Source organism: Oncorhynchus mykiss, chromosome 5 (genome assembly GCF_013265735.2).
Source record: "Oncorhynchus mykiss isolate Arlee chromosome 5, USDA_OmykA_1.1, whole genome shotgun sequence".
In the NCBI taxonomy this organism is placed as follows: Eukaryota; Metazoa; Chordata; class Actinopteri; order Salmoniformes; family Salmonidae; genus Oncorhynchus; species Oncorhynchus mykiss.
The window spans coordinates 6,827,608-6,846,325 of record NC_048569.1 but is presented as its reverse complement, the minus strand read 5'-3'; the positions used below and the strand labels follow the sequence as shown (position 1 = coordinate 6,846,325).

General features: G+C 40.5%; 1 protein-coding gene across 2 annotated transcripts in view; it reads left to right on the top strand.

Moving 5' to 3' along the window:
• Positions 1-18,718, top strand: part of LOC110524942 (E3 ubiquitin-protein ligase rnf213-alpha) — an 84,769-nt gene that overhangs the window by 13,848 nt on the left and 52,203 nt on the right. For both annotated transcript variants that reach the window (XM_036976679.1, XM_036976680.1), the window contains exons 6-14: positions 2,920-3,056; positions 5,043-5,213; positions 7,575-7,759; positions 8,655-8,914; positions 9,350-9,609; positions 14,787-14,999; positions 15,322-15,514; positions 15,613-15,668; positions 15,768-15,921. In XM_036976679.1, coding sequence (XP_036832574.1) covers positions 2,920-3,056; positions 5,043-5,213; positions 7,575-7,759; positions 8,655-8,914; positions 9,350-9,609; positions 14,787-14,999; positions 15,322-15,514; positions 15,613-15,668; positions 15,768-15,921 — 1,629 coding nt within the window. The remainder of the gene's footprint in view (positions 1-2,919; positions 3,057-5,042; positions 5,214-7,574; positions 7,760-8,654; positions 8,915-9,349; positions 9,610-14,786; positions 15,000-15,321; positions 15,515-15,612; positions 15,669-15,767; positions 15,922-18,718) is intronic.

The window sequence follows — 18,718 nt, the reverse complement described above, 5'->3', positions numbered from 1 at the left end:
TCGGACTTCGGATATTTCCCGGATCTGAGGTCCACTTGAATAAACTTTCAAAGTTCTTGGAATGTTCTGGATTGACTTACCTTCATGTCTTAAAGTCATAATGGACTGTCGTTTCTCTTTGCTTATTTGAGCTGTTTTTGCCATAATATGGACTTGTTCTTTTACCAAGTAGGGATATCTTCTGTATACCACCCCTACCTTGTCACAACACAACTTATTCGCTCAAATGCATTAAGATGGAAAGAAATTCCACAAATGAACTTTTAACAAGACACACCTGTTAACCTGTAGTGACGCCCAGCCCGTGAACGGGACCGTTATCATCATCTGACACTAATTAGCATAACGCAACGGACATAAATCTTCCTGGAAAATATTCCTATTCATGAAAATCACAAGTGAAATATACTGAGACACAGCTTAGCCTTTTGTTAATCACCCTGTCATCTCAGATTTTCAAGATATGCTTTACAGCCAACGCTAGACAAGCATGTGTGTAAGTTTATCATAGCCTAGCATAGCATTATGCCTTGCTAGCAGCAGGCAAACTTGTCACGGAAATCAGAAAAGCAATCAAATTAAATCGTTTACCTTTGATGAACTTCGGATGTTTTCACTCACAAGGTAGACAGCCAAAGTTAATTTTTTCCCAAAATATTATTTTTGTAGTCGAAATAGCTCCGTTTGTTCTTCACGTTTGGCTGAGAAATCGCCCGGAAATTTCGGTCACCACAACGCCAAAAAATATTCAAAATTAATAATATCGACAGTAACATGGCAAACGTTGTATAGAATCCATCCTTAAGGTGTTTTTCTAATATCTATTCAATAATATATCAGTCGGGACAATTCGTTTTTCACTCTGACCGATTGGAGTAATGGCTACCTCTGTATTTTACGCGAGAATCTCTCTCGGAGCCACCATGTGACCACTTACGCAATGTGGCTGCCTACGGCTATTCTTCAACAGAAATGCGTAAAACTACGTCACAATGCTGTAGACACCTTGGGGAAAACGTAAGCTTGTTGATGGTACATTCACAGCCATATAGGGAGTCATTGGAACGCAGGGCTTTCAAAACCTGGGGCACTTCCGGATTGGATTTTTCTCAGGCTTTCGCCTGCAACATCAGTTCTGTTATACTCAGACAATATCTTTACAGTTTTGGAAACGTTAGTGTTTTCTATCCAAAGCTGTCAATTATATGCATATTCTAGCATCTTTTCCTGACAAAATATCCCGTTTAAAACGGGAACGTTTTTTTTTCCAAAAATGAAAATACTGCCCCCTAACACCAAGAGGTTAATTGAAATGCATTCCAGGTGACTACCTCATGAAGCTGGTTGAGAGAATGCCAAGAGTGTGCAAAGCTGTCATCAAGGCAAATGGTGGCTACATTGAAGAATACTTTGAAAATATATTTTGATTTGTTTAACACTTTTTTGGTTACTACATGATTTCATATGTGTTATTTCATAGTTTTGGTGTATTCACTACTTTTCTACAATGTAGAAAATAGTCAAATTAAAGAAAAACCCTTGAATGTCCAAACTTTTGACTGGTACATTATATATGACCTATAATTAATTACAATATGAGTGAAGTAGTTTTCCTTACAAAATAGATAATAATTTAGTCTGTTAAAAAGCATATTTTCTGTGTTGGAATGGTGTGGGCGTACCCCAACAACACAAGGGTGTGGGAGTAACCCGACAACACAAGGGTGTGGGCGTACCCCGACAACACAAGGGTGTGGGCGTACCCCGACAACACAAGGGTGTGGGCGTACCCCGACAACACAAGGGTGTGGGCGTACCCCGACAACACAAGGGTGTGGGCGTACCCCGACAACACAAGGGTGTGGGCGTACCCCGACAACACAGGGGTGTGGGCGTACCCCGACAACACAAGGGTGTGGGCGTACCCCGACAACACAAGGGTGTGGGCGTACCCCGACAACACAAGGGTGTGGGCGTACCCCGACAACACAAGGGTGTGGGCGTACCCCGACAACACAAGGGTGTGGGCGTACCCCGACAACACAAGGGTGTGGGGCGTACCCCGACAACACAAGGGTGTGGGGCGTACCCCGACAACACAAGGGTGTGGGCGTACCCCGACAACACAAGGGTGTGGGCGTACCCCGACAGCACATGGGTGTGGGCGTACCCCGACAACACAAGGGTGTGGGCGCATACTGGTCATTAGAAATATAATAGTAAGCATTTCACTGTTAGTCTACACCTGTTGTTTACCAAGGACCCTTCAGTCAGCATTTCACTGTTAGTCTACACCTGTTGTTTACCAAGGACCCATCAGTCAGCATTACACTGTTAGTCTGCACCTGTTGTTTACCCAGGACCCTTCAGTCAGCATTTCACTGTTAGTCTACACCTGTTGTTTACCAAGGACCCATCAGTCAGCATTTCACTGTTAGTCTGCACCTGTTGTTTACCAAGGACCCTTCAGTCAGCATTTCACTGTTAGTCTACACCTGTTGTTTACCCAGGACCCTTCAGTCAGCATTTCACTGTTAGTCTGCACCTGTTGTTTACCAAGGACCCATCAGTCAGCATTTCACTGTTAGTCTGCACCTGTTGTTTACCAAGGACCCTTCAGTCAGCATTTCACTGTTAGTCTGCACCTGTTGTTCACGAAGCATGTGACAATTTGAACTGGTCTCTTTGAGATCCAAGTTTGAGGTGAAGTTAAAAATAAAAAAAAACATTTTCATCCAATTTATGATTTGGCCACATGAGTATAGGATGAGTCAAAAACATTATTTGAGTATGAGTTAACAGAATATTAACTTTTTAAAAGTGAAACTTTCAGTGGACAGTTACTTTAAAACTATTTGGTCGTTTTCACTTGAGGGACAGTTAAGCGTTAACAGGTGTCTTGTGTTACTTGTTTAACAGACAGACAGCATCCCCTCCAGTGTTGGCCTGCAGGATGATGCCATGGAGGTCGAGCAGTCTGACCATAGGAAAGGAGACACGGGAAGTGATGACTCTGGAACTATGGATACAAAGTATCCTTGTCCACCTCCAAAAAGGTATCCATTCCAAAATGTTCTGCTAAAAACCGGATGTCATTCAATGCTCATGGTTATTTAAATCCCCTTCCCCAAATCCTACATACCTGCATACGTTTAGACCAAGGCTCTCCAACCATCTCCTACCATCCTGGAGGTTTTAACACACCTGATTCTAATAATTAGCTGGTTGATAAGCTGAACCAAGATGATACAAATCAAATGTTATTGGCCCATACACATGGTTAGCAGATGTTATTGGTCCATACACATGGTTAGCAGATGTTATTGGTCACATACACATGGTTAGCAGATGTTATTGGTCACATACACATGGTTAGCAGATGTTATTGGTCCATACACATGGTTAGCAGATGTTATTGGTCCATACACATGGTTAGCAGATGTTATTGGTCCATACACATGGTTAGCAGATGTTATTGGCCCATACACATGGTTAGCAGATGTTATTGGCCCATACACATGGTTAGCAGATGTTATTGGCCACATACACATGGTTAGCAGATGTTATTGGTCCATACACATGGTTAGCAGATGTTATTGGTCCATACACATGGTTAGCAGATGTTATTGTCCCATACACATGGTTAGCAGATGTTATTGTCCCATACACATGGTTAGCAGATGTTATTGGCCACATACACATGGTTAGCAGATGTTATTGGTCCATACACATGGTTAGCAGATGTTATTGTCCCATACACATGGTTAGCAGATGTTATTGGCCCATACACATGGTTAGCAGATGTTATTGGCCACATACACATGGTTAGCAGATGTTATTGGTCCATACACATGGTTAGCAGATGTTATTGGTCCATACACATGGTTAGCAGATGTTATTGGTCACATACACATGGTTAGCAGATGTTATTGGTCACATACAAATGGTTAGCAGATGTTATTGGTCACATACACATGGTTAGCAGATGTTATTGGTCCATACACATGGTTAGCAGATGTTATTGGTCCATACACATGGTTAGCAGATGTTATTGGTCCATACACATGGTTAGCAGATGTTATTGGTCCATACACATGGTTAGCAGATGTTATTGGTCACATACACATGGTTAGCAGATGTTATTGGTCCATACACATGGTTAGCAGATGTTAATGAGAGTGTAGCGAAATTCTTGTGCTTCTAGTTCCAACCATGCAGTAATATCTAACAAGTAATATCTAACAATTCCCCCAACAACCACCTAATACACACAAATCTAAAGAGGTGAATTAAAATATGTCCATATAAATATATGGATGAGCGATGGCCGAGCGGCACAGGCAAGGTCCAGCAGATGGTATAAAATACAGTATATACATATGAGATGAGTCAAGTAAGATATGTAAACATTATTAAAGTGGCATTGTTTTAAAGTGACTCGTAATCTATTCATTAAAGTGTCCAGTGATTAGGTCTCAGTGTTGGCAGCAGTCTCTCTTGAGTTAGTAATGACTTTTTAACAGTCTGATGGCCTTGAACTATAAGCTGTTTTTCAATCTCTCAGTCCCAGCTTTGATGCACCTGTACCCCAGTTACAACTGGAGTTGTAGTTAAAACCTACAGGAGGGTAGCTCTCCAGGAACAGGGTTGGAGTTAACCTACAGGAGGGTAGCTCTCCAGGAACAGGGTTGGAGTTAAAACCTACAGGAGGGTAGCTCTCCAGGAACAGGGTTGGAGTTAAAACCTACAGGAGGGTAGCTCTCCAGGAACAGGGTTGGAGTTAACCTACAGGAGGGTAGCTCTCCAGGAACAGGGTTGGAGTTAAAACCTACAGGAGGGTAGCTCTCCAGGAACAGGGTTGGAGTTAACCTACAGGAGGGTAGCTCTCCAGGAACAGGGTTGGAGTTAACCTACAGGAGGGTAGCTTTCCAGGAACAGGGTTGGAGTTAAAACCTACAGGAGGGTAGCTCTCCAGGAACAGGGTTGTAGAGCCCTGGTTTAGATCATACTCATCTGATTATTATTGTTTGTTTTCATTTCAGGACAGACGCAGGGAAAATGCAGGTGTCGGCAAAAGAGAGACTTAAAATCTATTTCCACGCCATCCTCTCAATGGACTTCAATCTTGACCAGAATGAGGATCGCCTTTTCATATGGGCAGGGGAGGAAACGGGGAGCTGGGAATCCAATGCAGTTGAGCTAACCGTGACAAAGTGGGTTCGCTTCACGTGTGTGTCTACTGTATGTTCAACCGGGAATTTAGTGGTTTGTCCCATTTGTGTTGCCCTAAAATGTAATCCTATAAGTAATTATTTCTACATAAAGAGTGATGTAACACATCCTAATGTCATAACCCTTGTTGTGTTTAAAGCCACAGTCCAATCCTGGGACAGGATGTGATGTTGAGTGGCAAGAAACTAAATAGAACTAGTCAGGTTTCCATTGACCCAGGTTTATTCCACACAAGCAATGTCGGCCCCCCCAAAAAAATATTTTTGACATGTGTAATGGAAACGGAAGATGTAGGAGAAATCTTCTAAAGATCAACACAAATTTGATCTGTTGGCCTACTGCTGGCAAAATCATTTTTCTTTAAAAAAAAATCTCTCTCTATATATATATAGAGGGAGAGATTTTTTTTTAAAGAAAAATGATTTTGGGTCATAGATATATAGATAGATAGATATATATATCTATCTATCTATCTATCTATCTATCTAGAGAGATTTTTTTTTTAAGAAAAATTATTTTGGGTCATTGGAAACCTGACTACTTCTCTCTCTATATATATATATATATATATATATATATTGATTTATTTTTTAACTATAAAAGTTATGTTTCTTTGCAGGACAACGATTGTCTTGACTTTCAAGAATGCCTGAATTGCTGACCTTGCTTGGTGAAACTGGCTGGTTGCAAGTTTCCCAATTGTCTCAGATCTATAGGAGTGTGAAGTTTTCACCATCCCAATTGTTTCAGATCTATAGGAGTGTGAAGTTTTCACCATCCCAATTGTTTCAGATCTATAGGAGTGTGACGTTTTCACCATCCCAATTGTTTCAGATCTATAGAAGTGTGACGTTTTCACCATCCCAACTGTCTCAGATCTATAGGAGTGTGACGTTTTCACCATCCCAACTGTCTCAGATCTATAGGAGTGTGAAGTTTTCACCATCCCAACTGTCTCAGATCTATAGGAGTGTGACGTTTTCACCATCCCAACTGTCTCAGATCTATAGGAGTGTGACGTTTTCACCATCCCAACTGTCTCAGATCTATAGGAGTGTGACGTTTTCACCATCCCAATTGTCTCAGATCTATAGGAGTGTGACGTTTTCACCATCCCAATTGTCTCAGATCTATAGGAGTGTGACGTTTTCACCATCCCAACTGTCTCAGATCTATAGGAGCGTGACGTTTTCACCATCCCAACTGTCTCAGATCTATAGGAGTGTGACGTTTTCACCATCCCAATTGTCTCAGATCTATAGGAGTGTGACGTTTTCACCATCCCAATTGTCTCAGATCTATAGGAGTGTGACGTTTTCACCATCCCAATTGTCTCAGATCTATAGGAGTGTGAAGTTTTCACCATCCCAATTGTTTCAGATCTATAGGAGTGTGACGTTTTCACCATCCCAATTGTCTCAGATCTATAGGAGTGTGAAGTCTTCACCATCCCAATTGTTTCAGATCTATAGGAGTGTGACGTTTTCACCATGGCACGAACGTGGCTAAAAGTTGGCATATGAGAATTGTTAGAATATGGCAAATATGATTAAATTCTATCCATGCTGGCTTTTGCGGGCTACCTGAGACATGACACATTTTGGTGACAGCCTTTATTAATGCTCAATTTGCTTAATTGGATAATGGAAACACTTCGACTGCATCTTTGTTCGACATTCTAGGTTTTGGTGAAAACATTATTATTTTAATTTTTTTTTTTAGGTGTGACTCATTTACGTCCAGCTGTTTATATCAACGCGACAGTACAATGGAAATACGCAGCGTGGCGATCCACTGAGCGGACACAGACGTCAGGTCAACGTCTAGCTTTTGATTTACATTTGGTTGAGTCGTCAACTAAACGTGAATTCGTTGGATTTAGGTTGAGTGGAAGTAGATCGAATACCCTTACATTGATATGACTTTTTTTTATCCAATCAGTTTTCTACGTTGATTCAATGTCACCACATGGATTTTTTGTTGTTGTTGTTGTTGAAATGTTGTGTAAACAATGTTGATTCAACCAGTTTTTTTTTTTTGCCCAGTGGGAAGCAAATCTATTTTCTATGAAAAACGTTGTAAATGTCGACCAAACAATCCCTGGACAAGTTCGTGGAAACCTAGCTGTCGAACCCATATTTCTCCAACACTCACAGCCTCGGGTCTGCATTGAACCTGGGGCAACAGGGCGTTCAGTGTCGTTACTCCTGACCTGTGGACTGCCCTTTCTAGGGTAATCAGGGTGGCACATATCGGAAAATACATCAGGTTAATCAAATATGCTTAAAACACCATGTGTGTAAGTTTAAATGTTTTTACATGTTTACTTACAATCTCTCCAGGGAACTGGGAGTGCATGGATTCTTAGTCGAAGGAATCCTGGTCACTGACCAAGCTGCGTCCATACCATACCGATATATTGTCTACAGTTCCAAAAAGGCAACGTATGAGTACGAGTACATTGACTCTACACATCCCACCGGAAGAAGAAGTCTTTCTGTAAACACCAATCTACTCGATGAGGAAGGTAGGAGTTTTGTAGAATTTCTACAACTGTTTTCAATTGCAATGGCTGCATTTAATTGGAACACATGAGATGACAGCTTTTGGGTGATGCTCATCCCATTTTAGAACACTTTTTTTAGCTTTGTCACTATGGGGTATTGTGATGTCATTATGGAGTATTGTGATGTCATTATGGGGTATTGTGTGACGATTGATGAGGAAAAACAAACAATTCAATTTTAAAATAAGGTTGTAACATAACAAAGTGTGGAAATAGTCATGGGGTCTGAATACTTTCCGAATGCACTGTAGATTCAGCTTTGATCTGGCTTTATTAAGCACCATTCTCCATTCATCACAGAAAATCGCCAGAGTAGCCTGTTCTTTGGGCAGCTGAACAAGTAGAGCAGAGATTGTGCGTAAAGAACAAAATCCCACTCGTACGCATAAGCTTCAGACTTAAAACAAAATAATAATCTAAACTATTTTAGGTCAAACTCGACTGTAAATCAAGTTGAAATTAGTTTTGAGTCAAGTGCATAGTATTCCATATTTTATTTTTTTTAGCAACATGTCAACTTATTTGTGCTGTCAAAATGTCTCTTTCCTGCTTTGCCAAGAACATCACATAAAACATGGGTTGGCTAAAGTGGCATCTTCTTTTTGTTTGTGTGTGTCCACCCCACCCCTCCGCCACCCCACCCCTCCTCCACCCATCCCTTCCTCCACCCCTCCTCCACCCCTCCTCCACCCATCCCCTCCTCCACCCCACCCCTCCTCCACCCCTCCTCCACCCATCCCCTCCTCCACCCATCCTCCACCCATCCCCTCCTCCACCCCACCTCCACCCATCCCCTCCTCCACCCCACCCCTCCTCCACCCATCCCCTCCTCCACCCCTCCTCCACCCCACCACAGGGGCTTGGCATCAGTATGATGACATTATCTGTGCCTCGCCATCCAAGGATGTGTCCAAAAGAATAATCCAAGGCAGAGAAATCGCAGGGAAGATAATGCTTCAGACTATTTTTGAACTCCTTCACAGCTGGAATGACATTCAACTCAACTGTTTCATGAAACGACTGATTCAATTTGAACAGATTTACAGGAAACCGTCAAACCCGTCGTTGTATGCAGGCACCAACAAGAATATGAAAAAACAAAAAACAAATAAAGATGTGAGTTATTTTTAAAGAATTGTTACATAAACATAATGGCATTCAGATAATGCATAGACCAGCGATAATGCATAGACCAGCGATAATGCATAGACCAGCGATAATGCATAGACCAGCGATAATGCATGGGCCAGTGATAATGCATGGACCAGTGATAATGCATAGACCAGCGATAATGCATAGACCAGCGATAATGCATAGACCAGCGATAATGCATGGACCAGCGATAATGCATAGACCAGCGATAATGCATGGACCAGTGATAATGCATAGACCAGCGATAATGCATGGACCAGTGATAATGCATAGACGTTATGCCAAATTATTCATAGAAAAATACATGCTGTGTTACCGTGATTAATTAGATGAGAAAGAAACGCATTGCCGTTTACAAATGTCTTAAACAGTCTTCTAACATTCTGTTTTTACTCCAAGGTTCAAAAGCTGCTGAAACAGTTAATTCTGGAGAGTGTGCTTCCTCAGCTGCTGAAGAAGGGAGAGGGAAAGAGTCCCACTTTTCAGGACCAAATGAAGGCCGCTGTGATCGTACTGTATATGCGTAAACATTATGAGATCCCACTAGAGAAAGCAGAAGTCGCTGGTCTATGCTTCGCTCTCTGTCTGCCCAACATGCCTAAAGACGAGTTCCTGCAGTATTGGACAGATTTTACACAACCCGTCGTACTTCTCAAAAAGTGAGTACGTTGTTTTAACATTACAGTTCCTCAGCTATTGGCCTAAACCAAAAGATGGCATGCTTCACATACGATTCAATAACTCAGTGGCAGTTACATTTCCCTACAGGTTTATATAGAGGACCAGAAGGCTGTTGGTTTAATGCTGCATTCATAACCAAATGGAAAGGTGGTAATTACCAGTTGTTAAGTTGTAAATACCAGTTGGATGCTTTCAACTCATTGAGAAACATGACTCATTGAGAAACATGACAGTCGAGTTGTAGAAACATCTCAAGGATGATCAATTGAAACAGGATGCACCTGAGCTCAAATTAGAGTCTCATAGCAAAGGGTCTGAATACTGATGTAAATGTGATATTTGGTTTTTTTATTTTATACATTTCTAAAAACTTGTTTTTCTTTTGTCATTATCGGGTGTAGTAGACCTCACAGTGAAATGCTGAATACAACAGATGTAGTAGACCTCACAGTGAAATGCTGAATACAACAGGTGTAGTAGACCTCACAGTGAAATGCTGAATACAACAGGTGTAGTAGACCTCACAGTGAAATGCTGAATACAACAGGTGTAGTAGACCTCACAGTGAAATGCTGAATACAACAGGTGCAGTAGACCTCACAGTGAAATGCTGAATACAACAGGTGTAGTAGACCTCACAGTGAAATGCTGAATACAACAGGTGTAGTAGACCTCACAGTGAAATGCTGAATACAACAGGTGTAGTAGACCTCACAGTGAAATGCTGAATACAACAGGTGTAGTAGACCTCACAGTGAAATGCTGAATACAACAGGTGCAGTAGACCTCACAGTGAAATGCTGAATACAACAGGTGTAGTAGACCTCACAGTGAAATGCTGAATACAACAGGTGTAGTAGACCTTACAGTGAAATGCTGAATACAACAGGTGTAGTAGACCTTACAGTGAAATGCTGAATACAACAGGTGTAGTAGACCTCACAGTGAAATGCTGAATACAACAGGTGTAGTAGACCTCACAGTGAAATGCTGAATACAACAGGTGTAGTAGACCTTATAGTGAAATGCTGAATACAACAGGTGTAGTAGACCTCACAGTGAAATGCTGAATACAACAGGTGCAGTAGACCTCACAGTGAAATGCTGAATACAACAGGTGTAGTAGACCTCACAGTGAAATGCTGAATACAACAGGTGTAGTAGACCTTATAGTGAAATGCTGAATACAACAGGTGTAGTAGACCTTATAGTGAAATTCTTACTTACAGGCTCTAACCAATAGTGCAAAAAAGGTATTAGGTGAACAATAGGTAGGTAAAGAAATAAAACAACAGTAAAAAGACAGGCTATATACAGTAGCGAGGCTACATACAGTAGAGAGGCTACATAGAGTAGAGAGGCTACATAGAGTAGAGAGGCTACATACAGTAGAGAGGCTACATACAGTAGAGAGGCTACATACAGTAGAGAGGCTACATACAGTAGAGAGGCTACATACAGTAGAGAGGCTACATACAGTAGAGAGGCTACATACAGTAGAGGGGCTACATACAGTAGCGGGGCTACATACAGTAGCGGGGCTACATACAGTAGCGGGGCTACATACAGTAGCGAGGCTACATACAGTAGCGAGGCTACATACAGACACCGGTTAGTCAGGCTGATTGAGGTAGTATGTACATGTAGATATGGTTAAAGTGACTATGCATATATGATGAACAGAGAGTAGCAGTAGTGTAAAAGAGGGGTTGGTGGGTGGGTGGTGGCGGGACACACAGCAGTGTGTAGATTGCAGTGTGTGGCGGGACACAATGCACTATTGTGTGTAGATTGATGAGGGGGGGGGGGACTATTAAATCCATTTTAGATGAAGTCTGTAACGTAACACAATGTGGATAAAGTCAAGCGGTCTGAATACTTTACGAACACGCTGTATGTGTAAGATATGCTTTGTTGACTGATTTATGCAGATCTAGTTTAAAAAAAAAACTCCATTCTAGAATGCATTACATGATACACACACATCTTTCTATCTACGTGCTTTTATTTGGGTTTCTATGCAAAAGTATATCATAAAAATGGTCTTCTTTACTTGACATGAGACATACTTGTATATTCAGGCCTAAACATGATTAAAAACATTTGAATGAACTGACAGAGAGATGGCTAATGAAACACTAGCCTCCTGAGCAGGCACATTGGCTCAATGGTCAGCGGAGTTAGAGCTTCATACGGTCAAGACAATTCATGTTGCATGCTGCATATTTCAAGTCTACTCGAAAACAGGTGCACTACATGACCAGCGGTATGTGGACACCTGCTCGTCAAACATCTCATTACAAAATCATGGGCATTAATATGGAGTTGGTCATCACTTTGCTGCGATAACAGCCTCTGGGAAGGCCAATAAAAAAAAACTTGGGTTCTTAAAGAAAAGGAGACTATTGCCATGTTTGCCTCATGTCGGAAACTCGTAAATTACTGAGTTTCTTACTAGGAAGCTCGATGCAAATCATTTACATTGATTTTAACTCTTGAGGTCCCGAGTTCCCGACATGATGTGAACGCGGCATAAGCTTCCTTACTAAAGTAACCAGAAGGGAGCTCTAAGATAAGGTTGCCGTTTTTACAATAGTGTTTGTTAAATAGCATAGGCTATTGAAACCAATAATAGCATAGGCTATTGAAACAAATAATAGCAATAGCATAGGCTATTGAAACCAATAATAGCATAGGCTATTGAAACCAATAATAGCATAGGCTATTGAAACAAATAATAGCAGTAGCATAGGCTATTGAAACCAACAATAGCATAGGCTATTTAAACCAATAATAGCATAGGCTATTGAAACCAATAATAGCAATAGCATAGGCTATTGAAACAAATAATAGCAATAGCATAGGCTATTGAAACCAACAATAGCATAGGCTATTGAAACCAACAATAGCATAGGCTATTGAAACCAACAATAGCATAGGCTATTGAAACCAATAATAGCAATAGCATAGGCTATTGAAACCAACAATAGCATAGGCTATTGAAACCAATAATAGCATAGGCTATTGAAACCAATAATAGCAACGGTAAAATATATTTTCTAAATATGTTTTCAGTATTGGCAGCAGTCAACATTGTTCTAACTGGTTTGAACGAGTATAGGCTTTACAAATCACACAAATACTAGGATTCTGTTAATTGTATGTGTGAAGCACGTTCTCAATAAGCAAGATATAACCTATCCACGGTTTGATTTGGAATTTCTAGGACTGTATCATTTTGGAGGAGGCACTCTTTGGAAATGGCGCTGGCTATTTGAACAAGGGAAATTAAGTGAGTTGTTAGACTCGTGTGAATTGTGTATAATGCAAAAGCATAATGGCAAAAGCCTCCAAAATATTTATCTTGAGTAGACCAATTTAAAAAAAACTTTTATGGATAGGCTAATGCATGGCCAGGATTTAAAAAAAGACACCTGACTCATTGCTGTTTAAGTAGTGTAGAGGAAAGGAAGGAAGAGAGACTGTAGATTCTTCACACAATTTATTTTATTATAAGAATTGCATTTCTGGAACGGTTTACATTTACACAACAGATGCATAGCTTTAATTCGAAGAATACAAACCCCCCCCCCCCCCCCCTTTGGGTGGTGTGACAACCAATAGCCGTGAGGAAGCACTGTTTGGTGACCCTAATGTACAGTCAAATGACTATGGAAGTGAGAAACTGCGGTTGGGCCGTGGTAAGGTGTTATTGAGAATGCTCACGGTCTCAACACTGTTTCTAAAAGGAACCGAAACCATTTGTCTTGCTCGTCTCTCACAGCTTAGTTCAGTCTACTGCTAAATAGCAGCATGATCTATTAATGTGTGCGCAAATGGTGGCCTGCATCCCGGAGTCGCCTCTTCACTGTTGACATTGAGACGGGTGTTTTGCAGGTACTATTTAATGAAGCTGCCAGTTGAGGACTTGTCAGGCGTCTGTTTCTCAAACTAGACACTCTACTGTACTCTACTTGTCCTCTTGCTCAGTTATGCACCGGGGCCTCCCACTCCTCTTTCTATTCTGGTTAGAGACAGTTTGCGCTGTTCTGTGAAGGGAGTAGTACACAGCGTTGTACGAGATCTTCAGTTTCTTGGCAATTTCTCGCATGGAATAGCCTTCATTTCTCAGAACAAGAATAGACTGCCGAGTTTCAGCAGAAAGGTCTTTGTTCTTGGCCATTTTGAGCCTGTAATCGAACCCACAAATGCTGATGCTCCAGATACTCAACTAGTCTAAATAAGGCCAGTTTTATTGCTTCTTTAATCAGTACAACAGTTTTCAGCTGAGCTAACATAATTGCAAAAGGGTTTTCTAATCAATTAGCCTTTTAAAATGATAAACTTGGATTAGCTAACACAACGTGCCATTGGAACACAGGAGTGATGGTTGCTGATAATGGGCCTCTGTACACCTACGTAGATATTACATTACAAATCTGCCGTTTCCAGCTACAATAGTCATTTACAACATTAACAATGTCTACACTGTATTTCTGATCAATTTAATGTTGTTTTATGGGACAATATTTTTTTTAAACTTTTCTTTCAACAACAAGGTAATCTCTAAGTGACTCCAAACATTTGACCGGTAGTGTTTTATTTTGTACATTTCCCTTTGACACTGGGGTTAGCGATTCAGGTCCAGGAGTGACAGAAATATTTGAGTTATTTTCACAGTGAGAATCATGGGCGGAATAGCTGCCGGTGGCATGAAAAGGTTTTTGATTAATAAATAAGTTGTAGGTGTGATGAAGGGCTTGACCACTCACTGACCAATCAACGATCCCCATTGTTCCCTATTGCTTAATATTGCTGGCCGTTGTCTCAAATTGTGTAGATTATTGACGGTCTTTGCCCTGTCATCAACTCCAATTTGGAGTTGTGACATTACCTCTCTCCTAAACAGATTGCCAGAGCTGTTGGTGACATTACCTCTCTCCTAAACAGATTGCCAGAGCTGTTGGTGACATTACCTCTCTCCTAAACAGATTGCCAGAGCTGTTGGTGACATTACCTCTCTCCTAAACAGATTGCCAGAGCTGTTGGTGACATTACCTCTCTCCTAAACAGATTGCCAGAGCTGTTGGTGACATTACCTCTCTCCTAAACATATTGCCAGAGCTGTTGGTGACATTACCTCTCTCCTAAACAGATTGCCAGACCTGTTGGAGAAACTGATAGACATTGCGAAGGAGGAGGGGATTCTAGTGATTCCCATGCTCCATCTCCTCAAAGGTTCCTCCAAACCCTTTGAACCAATCCCTGTCACAATCACACCAAGTTGCAAGACTTGGTCAGGTCTGCAAAATACTTGGGCAGGTCTGCAAAAAGTGACCAACACTTCACAGAACAGCAACGACAGCAGGTACCATATTTCTCTCCCATTTCACGTAGGCAAATATTTGTGACTATCGGGGTCTGTTCCATTTCAATTCGTCGAATTCAGTCTGTAAACTGAAATTCTCATTTAAAGGTTTTGTCTCATAGAAAACCATTGAGGAAAATGTTTAATTAGAATCTGTTTAGGCCTAGTGAATTCACTGAATTGAAATGGAATTAGCCCCAACTCTGGTGACTATATCACCAGATAAAAAGTGAATCCTTTATTTAGCTTAGTTTAGTCCTCTTACATTTTTTTTTTGTGGGGGGTGGACGTTGCTAATAACCCTTAACTCCTCCATTTGTAGAACAATGTTGAATCTCATTAAAGCCAATGGACATTTAGTGGAGATGGACAGACTAGCGAGCCGTTCCTGGATGTGTCTACTGACCGTAGAGGATCTGGTAGAATACAGCTCCATTGTCGAAGTTGAGCTCCTGGACATGCTTCTTGTTTTTACTGTGAAGGCTCCTGTGAGTGTATCCACCAGCAACAACGGGGTGAGTTCAAATCACTACTGTAGTTGAAGACATTGTATCGTACTAAGGTAACGCACCAAGAATGGTACTAACTTAAATGTTATTTTTATACCTTACAGAATTTCACTGCCACTCTTTCACATATTCAAAACCATCTTAAAGAGCAAAAATACAGGTGATTTGACATACTTGTCTAATGAGTTTGTTTCAATATTGACAGTTGTGTAGTTTTCAACTGTCAACTGTCATCTTTTTTTGTTTTGTTTTTTTGCAGTTGTTTCAATGATGGTTATGGGAGTGAGTGCTTGGCAACAACAGTGGAACTGCTTAAGAAGATATGCAATGGAGGTCGATCCTCAAAATTCACAGCCATCCCTGTAGACTGCGTGAGCTTGTTAGCCTCAGTATCAAACTTTTCCCAGTCCAAGGTATGTAGAAATTATATTTACTGTTACCATTATTTAATCGGGAAGGTTATGGAGAACACATTCTCTGTGACAAAAACAACCTTGACGACCTGACCGTTCTCTTTCACAACAACAATATATAAAACAATGCTGGCAATATACTGTCCGGTATTAGAATGATTTTGAACAATTCACTTGTTGAATTGGCTCTATTATATTATGACAGACCAGCTGGATCTACTGTCTCTATTATATTATGACAGACCAGCTAGATCTACTGTCTCTATTATAATGACAGACCAGCTAGATCTACTGTCTCTATTATATTATGACAGACCAGCTAGATCTACTGTCTCTATTATATTATGACAGACCAGCTAGATCTACTGTCTCTATTATAATGACAGACCAGCTAGATCTACTGTCTCTATTATATTATGACAGACCAGCTAGATCTACTGTCTCTATTATAATGACAGACCAGCTAGATCTACTGTCTCTATTATATTATGACAGACCAGCTAGATCTACTGTCTCTATTATATTATGACAGACCAGCTAGATCTACTGTCTCTATTATAATATGACAGACCAGCTAGATCCACTGTCTCTATTATATTATGACAGACCAGCTAGATCTACTGTCTCTATTATAATATGACAGACCAGCTAGATCCACTGTCTCTATTATATTATGACAGACCAGCTAGATCCACTGTCTCTATGTCTCTATTATATTATGACAGACCAGCTAGATCTACTGTCTCTATTATAATCTGACAGACCAGCTAGATCTACTGTCTCTATTATAATCTGACAGACCAGCTAGATCTACTGTCTCTATTATAATCTGACAGACCAGCTAGATCTACTGTCTCTATTATAATATGACAGACCAGCTAGATCCACTGTCTCTATTATATTATGACAGACCAGCTAGATCCACTGTCTCTATGTCTCTATTATATTATGACAGACCAGCTAGATCTACTGTCTCTATTATAATCTGACAGACCAGCTAGATCTACTGTCTCTATTATATTATGACAGACCAGCTAGATCTACTGTCTCTATTATAATATGACAGACCAGCTAGATCTATTGTCTCTATTATATTATGACAGACCAGCTAGATCTACTGTCTCTATTATAATATGACAGACCAGCTAGATCTATTGCCTCTATTATAATATGACAGACCAGCTAGATCTACTGTCTCTATTATAATCTGACAGACCAGCTAGATCTACTGTCTCTATTATATTATGACAGACCAGCTAGATCTACTGTCTCTATTATAATATGACAGACCAGCTAGATCTACTGTCTCTATTATATTATGACAGACCAGCTAGATCCACTGTCTCTATTATAATCTAACAGACCAGCTAGATCTACTGTCTCTATTATATTATGACAGACCAGCTAGATCCACTGTCTCTATTATAATCTAACAGACCAGCTAGATCTACTGTCTCTATTATATTATGACAGACCAGCTAGATCTACTGTCTCTATTATGTTATGTCAGACCAGCTAGATCTACTGTCTCTATTATATTATGTCAGACCAGCTAGATCTACTGTCTCTGTCTCTATTATATTATGACAGACCAGCTAGATCTACTGTCTCTATTATATTATGACAGACCAGCTAGATCCACTGTCTCTATTATATTATGACAGACCAGCTAGATCCACTGTCTCTATTATATTATGACAGACCAGCTAGATCCACTGTCTCTATTATATTATGACAGACCAGCTAGATCCACTGTCTCTATTATATTATGACAGGCCAGCTAGATCTACTGTCTCTATTATATTATGTCAGACCAGCTAGATCTACTGTCTCTGTCTCTATTATATTATGACAGACCAGCTAGATCTACTGTCTCTATGTCTCTATTATATTATGACAGACCAGCTAGATCTACTGTCTCTATTATAATATGACAGACCAGCTAGATCTACTGTCTCTATTATAAAATGACAGACCAGCTAGATCTACTGTCTCTATGTCTCTATTATAATATGACAGACCAGCTAGATCTACTGTCTCTATTATATTATGACAGACCAGCTAGATCTACTGTCTCTATTATAATCTGACAGACCAGCTAGATCTACTGTCTCTATTATAATCTGACAGACCAGCTAGATCTACTGTCTCTATTATATTATGACAGACCAGCTAGATCTACTGTCTCTATTATATTATGACAGACCAGCTAGATCCACTGTCTCTATTATATTATGACAGACCAACTGGATCCATTGTCTCTATTATATTATGACAGACCAGCTAGATCCACTGTCTCTATTATAATCTGACAGACCAGCTAGATCGACTAACCTAATGTCAGGCAGTGTCCCATGTTATGTTACATGGCTGCATTACTCCGGATGTAATAATATCATCAAAAATATATTATAAACTGGGGGGTTCCAGTCCTGAATGCTGATTGGCTGACAGTCGTGGTATATCAGACCCTATACCCACGGGTATGACAAAACATTCGTAGTGCTCTAATTTACATTGGTAACCAGTTTATAATAGCAATAAGGCACCTCGGGGGTTTGTGATACATGGCTAATATATCACGGCTAAGGGCTGTGTCCAGGCACTCCGTGCTGCATCGTGCATAACAACAGCCCTTACACATGGTATATTGGCCATATACCACACCCCCTCGGGAGCTTATTGCATAAATAAATCATAGGATATATTCTCAGCAGTCTTGACTCTCTGAGGTAATGGAACCAGTGTCTTTAAACCTAAACCATTGGCACCAGTCTCTTAAAAATCACATTGTGTG